Source organism: Oryzias latipes, chromosome 12 (assembly GCF_002234675.1).
Source record: "Oryzias latipes chromosome 12, ASM223467v1".
Taxonomy (NCBI): domain Eukaryota; kingdom Metazoa; phylum Chordata; class Actinopteri; order Beloniformes; family Adrianichthyidae; genus Oryzias; species Oryzias latipes.
In genome coordinates, this window is record NC_019870.2 from 20,428,350 (window position 1) to 20,438,745 (window position 10,396).

At 37.8% G+C, this 10,396-nt stretch overlaps 1 protein-coding gene across 3 annotated transcripts in view; it reads left to right on the forward strand.

Moving 5' to 3' along the window:
* cntfr (ciliary neurotrophic factor receptor) overlaps nt 1-9,989 on the forward strand; it is a 308,603-nt gene extending 298,614 nt beyond the window's left edge. For all 3 annotated transcript variants that reach the window (XM_023961135.1, XM_023961133.1, XM_023961134.1), the window contains 2 exons: nt 3,860-3,986; nt 8,019-9,989. In XM_023961135.1, the coding sequence (XP_023816903.1) occupies nt 3,860-3,986; nt 8,019 (128 nt within the window). In that variant the 3' untranslated portion in view covers nt 8,020-9,989. The remainder of the gene's footprint in view (nt 1-3,859; nt 3,987-8,018) is intronic.
* Nucleotides 9,990-10,396: the final 407 nt, after the last annotated feature.

Here is a 10,396-nt window from a genome sequence, read left to right on the forward strand (position 1 = left end):
ATTCGGATGGTTCAGGACGTCCAAAAATAAAATTTGCAGTTGGGAAATGAAAATACACACAAGAGTCTGCATGAATTTTCAAACCTTTTGCAAAAGGGGAGAGGTGGAAAAACATGACCTGTTAGGCATTTTGGGGCTCCACTCTCTCCCCGATTTTCACCAGCCAGTTTTTTTTTATTGTTCAGCAAAGCAACATGTGAACATATAAAATACGTCATTAGACTCTGTGCGTGCAAGATATTTTTGTGCCACTCAAGGATACAAGTCTAGTCTGCAATGAGCAGGTGTCTGTTTCATAAAAACTCCAGCACAGAAAGAAAACATAGACCAGGAATCACAGACAAGCCTGCTGTTGACCTCGTCACATCTCATCTGGCATGCAGGTTTCACTATTCATTTTGAAGCAAGAAAGCATATTTCACAATACAATCTTCATGTATATAAATGGAATCAAGTAAATGCATAATCAAATGAGCTTAAAATGTAATGGAACCCCTGTAATACATAATAAAAAGAGCATAGAAAATATAATGTGACCCCCTGTTCACCTCCACAGTTTTGAGCGAAGGGAAGTCTGCAGAGCTGCAGTCTGAGAGTTGGAAATGTTTTGATCATAATAGATATAAAAAAACCATTGAAGATCTTTATTCTAAATTGATTAAACTTCTTAAAGTCATGTTTTTTGAGTTTTTGACATGTGCATGTGGCATTTTTTGTGAAAGAGAATAAATGTAATAAGAAATCATTTCAGTATTTCTCCTTTTAAATCGCTGTCAATGAAACTGTCGCACAAACTGTTTGAATTAATGAGCTGTTGTGATGTCACAACAGCCCAGGAGTGCATGCGCATTGATCTGCCCCGCTGAGCATGCACAAGGTGCGGGAGAAGAGAAGATGGCACATTGCTGCATTGTCCACACGTACCTGTATTTTAAGAGCGTCAAAGGCTGGCTTTTGTTGTTGGCCGCACGTATTTCAAATTAAACTTAAAGTAGCATTAGCTGTCATGCACAGAGGTGGGTGAAATGTGTTCTCAGCATTTGCGTTCTCTTTCTGACTGAGTCTAAAGGCTTGCTGTCCTGCCATTGCCAAGGGCTCTCCCCGCCAGGGATGGGGTAGGGGACAAAAGAGCAGAGGTCCCACCTTCCTTGTGTATGTTTGTGTCTTTGTGCGTGTGTGAGTGTGTGCATGTGTGTGAGGGTTGGAGTGTATATTGTTGTGATGTAAAGGGTTTGTGTGCTAAAGGATACATTTAAAATTTGTGGTAGGGGACTGAAAGGACATCTCCTGCTCGCTCGCAGTGATGTCCAAGCAACCCCCTACCAAGGGTCATACATGTCTAAGGTGCAATTAAAACCGAGATGAGAGGGGCCTGAATCCATGTGGCAACCAGGGGGACCACTGCCAAGTCGCTCCTTCCCCCAAAGTGCATTGCAGGCTGTTGGGGACAGCTGCTAGACCAAGTATCTGCAACCTTTAGCCAGAGCCATCTGGATCAGTTTTCCAAAGAAATTGAAACACATGGAACCGCAACAGCCATTGGAAAACCCGGTGTTTCCAGTAAATTTTTGACACATTTTTAAAGTTTGTGAGAAATAACACATTTTTTGTGTCCTTTGTCATTTAACGGGTTCTGATGAGACCTATTTCCCGAGAGGTCACAAAACTAGCAAATATGTTGTAATTAACTAGCAGTTAATCCGCTTCTCCAATAGTTTTTGTCAACAAACGACTTTTTTTTCTCATCTGGATCAGGATGTTTTTGGGCAAAAGCTGCGTGTTTATTCTGGAATGCCTTGCCACTTTTGAGACTTTGTTGTTTGCTTATTCCTCATTACATATTAATCATATTGGTAAAGTTGTTGAAAGCAGACAAATCTGCCCAAGTGCCATTAAATGTATTGTTTTCCTCAGGAACTTCAATTTTCTCAAAATTCTCCATCTTTGTCCTACCTGGGTCGGAACCTTGTTCGGATTTCAGGCCGGCGTGAGACGTGGTGGTGATGTAGGTTGATAGACACACAGAACTTTACTTAGAAAATGTCTACAACAAGTTAGGCAAATTATAGATATTACTCCTCTCCCTCTGTATCAATGGCACTCATGTCACCAAGCACACAAAGTGAGGGTGAAGCTGTGATTGAAACATTAACCCTGACTGATACATCAGCACATACCTGTTGCCATAGAGCCTGCACAGGTGAACAGAACCACAGTGCATGCATACTGTCGGGTAAATTACTATCCCAGTGCTAACAAATGTCCGAGTTACTGAGACCCATCTTGAATATTCTCTGTCAAGTACAGTAAATTCTGTGAAGAGTTTTGGATTTGGATTAGTTGCAAGTTTGGACTTTTTGTTTAAAGGTTTTTAGACAAATTTCTGACCAGAAGCATTGATCTTTGCTGCTAGTCAAGTCTGCATCCAATTTTGTTATTGGAATTGAAATATTATTATCTAGGTTGCATAAGAGTTTGTATATTTTGGAGAGCATTTTATTCATTATTATATAAAATTAATCAAATAATTAAATAGTTCTTGTAGTTTTAGGTCATTGTCATTGTATTTAAACTTTTTAGTAATCATAGATTTAAGTTGCTGATATTCCAAGAAGTTGTTTATTCCATGTTTTTCTTGTGGTTCCTGGGGTGTCTTCTTTCAATAATTAAGTGCTCTAGTAGTGTTACGCCCCCTGCTAGTCAAGCTGGGAAATGTAACATTTTTTGTTTATAAGGATGTCAGGGTTGTTCCAGATGGGTGTCATTTTACATGGTAAAAGTGAAGAGTTTGATACTTTGAGAAATTCCCTCCAGGCTGTTTAAGAGGTGTTTATATTACTACTTAGTAGGAAAATTAGCTAAAAGCCAGGTGGAAAAGGTGCCTCTTGAGCCTTTTCTTAAAAGTAAATGTGCTGCTTAAACAATGTCCTTCCCTTAATTTGTGTAAAGTTAAATTTATGGAGAAAGGTTCAGATGGAGTCAGATTATTTTTGTTTTTTTCTGTTTAATTGGCTTCATTCTCAAAGCTTATTTAGTGCCTGATTTCCTGCCAGCTCAATTTGCTCTGTGCAGAATTAAAAAGTTGAGCCATGGCTGCTGGTGCGCAGAAGTTTCTTGACACGGACTTTTCTGTAAACATACACATAATGTCCATTTGTGAAAGCACAGATTTAAATCACTAGTTTTTAAATTATTACTATTATTGTTAATGATAATGCTGTGATAATTAGCATATATCATTGTAGTCTTCAAACACCAGTGACACTGCAATAAGATGAAATTTGTGTATGTCCTCTACGAAAAAGGTGTGATAAAAATGAAGGTGATGCAAATTTCTGCATGTTTCTAAAGTGTGACCAAGTGCTTTCAGTGAGTTTTTTTGAATCCACTTCCTGATCTACTTCAGGCTTTTAACCTCAATTTCCCCCTGCAGTTTCTGTCACCATATTTCATATCTACTTTGCTCCTGCTGCTCCCTCTTACCTTTTCCCTCCGGCATGACAATAAATTGGATTTATTTATTTATTTATTTATTTTTCTTCGTTTTGGCCGATTCACCTCATAACCGCCTTGACAAGTCCTGTATTGATTGTGCTTGCAGATTAGAATTGATTTTGCTCTTCGCTGTATTTTCCTTTCTCTTTCGTCCCCTCTTCCCGTTATGATGAGCGCCGTTCATCGTCTATTCATCAAAGTAGCTTATTGATTGTTTTCCCCTTGGGAACAGCACTATTGTAGATCGTGTGACCAAAAAGAGAAAAAAAAATCCCATCAAAGAGCAGAAAAACAAACCAAGTCACCACAAATCCAGTGGAGTTACTTAAAAAATGTTCAGAATTTTTTTTCTTTTCTTTTACAGAGACCAGAACCTCTCCCATCCCATCCTCCAACGCACCACAGAAGGCTGAACCTCCAGTGGGCAGAGCTGCCAGGGTCTTTACGTTTTTCTCTCCTTTACTTTTAGGAATGCTGTTGCTGTTCATATGGTGAGCTCCTGCACACAACAAACAACATGTACTGCAAAAACTGAATGTTAAGAAAGGAAAAAAAAACCTTGTTTAAAAAAACATCTTATTTTCTGTTTTGCAAGAAAAAACAGTATTAAGAAAGTTTTTTTAAAGTGAAATAATATTAGTTTAAGAAAACATGTTTTAGTGACAAAAAAATGTCTCCCCTGGCAGATTTTCTTTTCTTATTTAAAGAAAATCTTCCAATGGGGTAAGAATAAAGGGTATGTTTAGCAGTGCAACATATTTTAACAGATTTTTGTGGCTCTACACTGCCAACTATTTGGTACTTGCAAAGATCCAGACCATAACCTTGTTTTTAGAACTTCAAGGTATTTAACCAGGTTTTAAACTGTCTTAACTTCTCCTTGCTCCACACCTTTCCAAGCTTTTCTCCAAATTAGCACAGTTGGTCATTTTTTGTCATATTAAATGGCCTGTAAAATCCAAAACTAACTTATAATACACTTAAAAGCTCAAAAAGACAGCTCCAAAGTGGTATTTTGATCAATTTATGCATTACTGAATATTCCTCTAAAAACCTGCGCTTTGAGCAGCAGCCCCTCCCAATCCACAAAAACGTTTGGGTTCTCACATTCCTATGTATGAAAGTGAAGAACAGCCCATTCCAGGAAGAGTCTGTGCTGCCAGCCCCGCCCTCAGGTCAACACACACACACCCACTTTCTCCGCAAAGCAAGCAGTGATTGGCAAAAAAAAGGATGTTGTGTGTTTTCGTAGCCGTAACACAGATTCGCTGCTGAGGCTGACTCTAGGTTGACATCATGAAATGGGCAGCATCCACAAGGACCAAGTAATCTTACTACGGAGTAGAAACGTGTTTAAGTAAAAAAATGTTCTTTAGTGTGCCAGAGGTCAATATATTATCATATATATTTTACGCTTTAAGAGCTAGAATCTAAAGATAAGGAAATCATAATTAAAATTACGGTAGTCAATATCATTTGACTCATTATTGGACTGTATAACATTAATCAGGGGTGTCAAACTCAAATTAACTGCAACTGATATGTAATGTTTAACCTTTTCATATGGAAACAAACTTTAGTTTTGCGCAAACACAGAATCTGGAACAACCAAAGGTTGACATTACAAAAACACGAGAAGTAAAATTTGAAATAAAAGAAACATCAATGGCATTCTTTTCTTATTTAAATACATAAATAAATAAATACATAAAGTATGTCTCACCCTATTTCCTTTTAAGTCCCTTTTTGAATTAAATCTTTTTTAAAACCAACAACAAAAGAACCAAAAATAATAATATCATTCAATAAAAATCCAACATTTCAACCATTTCAGACCATGACTTGCAATAGAAAAAGTGCAGAAGAAATAGATATATTCAATCTCAGTTTGCTACACTCTGATTTACTCTGCACATTGGTCTAAGCCAGATAACAGGAATCTTTTCTTAGAAGCTAGTTCATCAATGTGTGGGGTCAGACTCTGAGCTGAGAAAAACCTAGTATTTTAGCAGAGCTGTCTGGAAAGCTCCTGTTGTCCATCTTTTGATTGGCCATTTTTGTGGAGGGTGAAATTATTTTGTCCGATGTGACTGGAGCATGGCTGTAAGTGACTGTCAAAAGAAAAAGGAGCTCTAGCCGGTTTCGGCTGCATGCCAACGTACTAGCAAAGCATTGTGGGATTTGTAGTATTAGCGGTACAGTATATACAGCGGGCCAGCTCTAAAGCACATATAATATGATCTCGCGGGCCAATTATGATTACACTTCAATGCAATTCAATTTTATTTGTATAGCCCAAAATCACAACAACAGTCGTCTCGATGGGCTTCGAAGTAAACATGAACTCAAAAGGATCATAAATACAAAGTGTTCAATAGGAAAATACTAAAATGAACTAACAAACTGACTAAGCTATACTGGCATCCCTGCCCTTAGACCCCCCTTCGCGGTAAGGAAAAACTCCTAAAAAACCGGATTCCGGAAAAAACGAAGAAACCTCAGGGGTGCCCACATGAAGGAGGGATCCTCCCCCAGGATGGACAGGCGATTTACCAGAACTCTTAGAGAAGAATTAACTTATCTAAATCTACAACTACATATATAAAGTCCAGCAGACGAGCTTCATCCAGCCGTGGTTGGGGGGACAGTCAGGGGCGCGAGTCGAGCCAGAGGCAGGAACCACAGCCAGGTGTAGGAGCAGGAGCAGAGACGAGGTACACGGTCAGGTACAGAGCAGAGACGAGCCAGAGATGAGCCAGAGGCAGGATCCACAGCCAGGTGTAGAAGCGGGAGCAAAGGCGAGGTAAACGGTCAGGAACTGGAGCACGGATGAGCCAACTGGAGTCTGGAAGCACTCCCACTCCCCAGGAGGGGAGCGACGGGGAGCTACGAGTAACGACCTGGCTAGCCGGCTTAGCTTCCACTGTGCGGAGCCGCGCTTCTAACTGCTCCAGCCTGGCCTCCAAGTCTAACACAAGACTACACTTAACACACCTACCGCTGTTTTCACTAAAGGAGGTAGGATCCTCACTAAACATATGGCACATGGAGCAGGAGAAAGGAGGAAAGGTGGAAGGAGTCGTGGCCATGCTAGGTTCTAAGCTAAGGCTAACTGTGTTTAGGTAAAGAAAAGTGGTTTATCTAGCAAAATGAGAAAGGTGAACAGCAAGCAGTTTAACAGTAGTGTATTCGCTACTAAAAGGTGCTAGATGTGAATATTAAACCAGATAGCCCTTATAGAGTAAGCAATACCAAACAAGAGAAGAGCAGTCAGACACGACTAGCACTGGAAAAGGCTCACCCGGAAATGATGTCAGCAGTCAGGTCACCAGTCTGTACACTGCGGGCCATATATGTACCGTGGGTCTTAGTTTGACACATGTGCATTGATTATTAATTTGAAATAATTGTAACAGTTGCCTTATTTAGATTATTTTTCCTTTTTTAAAGCTTATGTAGACCTTTCTAGATTTTCATATAATTGAAAGATTTGTTAAGTAAAAATGACTGTTTCTAGTGATTTTTTTCATAAGATTTGTGTTCCTTTCCAATTTAAGGCTACATCTTTTGCAATGTACAGACAAACTCAACTTATTTAATTTGAGTTGATGTCAAACTAGCTCTAAATTTATTAATTGTCATTTTTGATAAGAAGTCATTTGAACTTAAGAGCATGTATCACAGTCCAAGACCTAAAACAACTGGATATGGTTAACAGAAAGACTTTTCCATAACACTGAACTACAAGATTTGCTCAAAAAAAAGAGCACTGTAACAGATTCATTGCGAAAAGACACAGGCTAAAAATAAGCTGTATAGGCTGTCACACACCAAGGTATGGGACTTTAACTTGAATTGTTGTTCATTTTGATTATAGTAACAAAAAACTAGTATAACAAGGCTCATTTTGGAACAGAATTAACAAATTGAGATATTAGCGTCAGTTGGCCAATATAAATCCTCATAAATTTAAAACTAACACCTATTCTTAATTTTAACATGTCACAATTTTTTGAACTTTGAAATAGCATCGAAGAAATTGAACCAAAAATTACAGTGATTCTTTTTGACTTTAGAAATCAAATAAAATTTCAGCACTTGAAAATGTATATAAATGATGAAGAATAATGAACATTTTTCGAATCAAGCTATCTGAGTTTTTTTAACTCTTAAATCAAGTTTTTCTATTGTCAAGAGTTTGGAGCAAATGATTTTTGACTCATTTCAATAATCATTTAATTATATCTAGATTCTAGCTCCTAATGGAACAAATATTGAATAAGATAAGATAAAACAATTTAAATAATACATCTTGAATGTCTGCAAACAAGGTTTTAAATCTTTGCACAAGCCTGCAGTATAGAATATTGCAAGTTTAGTCTTTTTCTGGCTTTTAAAAACAGTATTTGACCATATTCAGAGATAAGCCAAGAAAAATGTTTACATAACAGAGAAGCATTTACATCAACAAAGCCTCTTTTTGATTGTGAGAGCTTCAATTCTGCTTCTGTCTCTTTTTTTAGATGTAAATGTTGGATTTCTAAGAAGAAAAAAAGAAGAAGAGGATAAGGAGAAGGCTGATGTTGTTGTTTTTTTCGTTTGTTTTTTTTATTTTATTTTGCACATGTTTCCAGAACAGTGCATTGATCTTTTTTTTTATCCATAGCAGTTACTCACCACGATTACCTAGAAATGAAGTCAGATGGCGATGACTCAATGCACCGTTGAAGTCCTTCATGAGATCTTTCACAAATGGCATCATCATCATCATTATTGTGGCTTACAAAAGCAACAGCAGGAATAACTCTACAGAACCACAACAACTTTTAAGTAACTGTGTTTTATATTTTGGTTTTTTAAGCTCCTCCTTAGAGGAAGAAAACGGATTCCCAATTAAAAAAACAACTCACAGTGTTTTTTTGCCCACTATTTTTCTTTTTACCTAAACTGTAAAGTCAAACACACTTACACATATAGCCTGCAGAAGCCCTCCACCCCCTTAACTCAATCATCAAGCCAAAGACTTATCTGCACCCACAACATAAAGGCTCCAAAGCAGTTTTGCTGAGATTCATGGAGCCCGTGCCTGCCTTCAACATGAGTTGAAGTTTGTATGTGCAGTGCGACCCATCCGACCTGGTCAGCGGTGAATGGCGCCCTCCAACTCTACGTTGGAATAAAACTGAGGGAACCCTGCAGCTCCTGTTGGTGGAAATGCACCATTCTACAAAGACGATTATGGATCAGACTCTTGACGCCTCAGAATCCCTCTTACGACGGAGCAGCTGTTTCTCATCCCGAGGACTAACCAACAGAAGACCAAGAAGACCATAAACTTTATATTGTGCTTGTATTGTTTGGCAAGAAGGACCTGAATTGTAAACAACATTTTAAAACAAGAAAAAAAGAAAAAGAAAATAAAGTGGATCTCAGACTGAACACTTTTTCTCCCCACCCCTTTTGTTTATGATTATATGTGGATGGTAACAAGTTTGGTTATTGCAACACTGATAGGAGGTACAGTGTATTTGATTTTTTTTTCTTTTTTCTTTTGCTCTGTGGTTTGAAATAACCCAACTCTGTTGCCAAAATCTTGAGACCTTTACAAAGATTAGTTTTGTCTTTTTGCAGTTTTTCTTTCATTCAGTAGCCAATATCATCAGTTAATATCATGTTATATATATGGAATATTGATGTGCTTAAATTTCCTTTTTTTCTTTTGAAATAATAATAATGATTAAAAAAAGATGCATATAGGGCTTTACTTTTTCAGGCATTTATAACAGCTTAATTCTCCCTGATCCTATTTTGTAAACTATGATATGTAACTTTAACATTGAACAAAAGTTTATTATTTAATTATGATAATATTGTATGTATTAGCTGTAGAATGTCGTAACCTGCGGTCTTTTTTATAGATGTATATACAATGACAGGTTTCAACAATTAAATGTGACCATTTCACAATGATTTCTGACAAACGGGGATCTTTCTCATTCCAAAACAGTTCAATTCAGAGGGCGGTCTGCGGAGGTATTCAAGGAGAGAGAAAAGGGAATTTTTAAGAACGATCCACAGTTTTTTTTCTTTTTGTGCAGAAAAAAGTCAAAATGAGCTTCACTGCTATAAAACTCAAACTGATAGCTGCTGCCAATCTGGAGCCAGGTTGATATCATGACTACATATCTTGTGTGCCTCACTCAGTTTTAGAATAACCCTCTAAACTTTAACCACACATAACTTCTTGTCAAACATTTGCAAGGCCTATGCTCCAGTTTAGGCCCTATTTGGGAGTGATCAAGACATTCTGAAGGAAAAAGAGGAAATGTTTTCTTCAAAATTGATCCAAAACTGATTTGACAGATGTGTCAGAAAAACAATTTTGCGAGGCATTGTTTACATTTGTGGAAAAGATCTTTGAGATCTGGTGCATCAGTGCAAAAGGGTGCATTCTCTTAAAAAGCTCAAGCTCAACTTTATACAAATAAATTTAATAAAAATATTAAAGACAAGAATATTTCCTTTATTTTTATTTACTGCAACGTCGCATGTTACACACCGGTTTGACTAATAAGTTAAAAGCGAGAAATGTTAGTGCACTTGACATACCCATTTCAACATATTATGGCACACAATAGTGACCTTTTAACCAACCTATAACAGCAGTCATCCTCACTGACTTTGATTCTACTGGAAGTTTCTTTCTATTTATCCTCTCTAAAGAATCATTCATATCCAATGGCTTGATCCATCCATCTGTCCGTCTCCAAAGCCGCCTTTGGACAAAGAGGGTCCACCTGACCTGAAGCAGATCGTCTGTTGCAGGGCGACACATACGATCACATTCAAACTCCGGGGCGATTTAGAGACACCATTCAACCTATGGTACATGTTTTTGGAC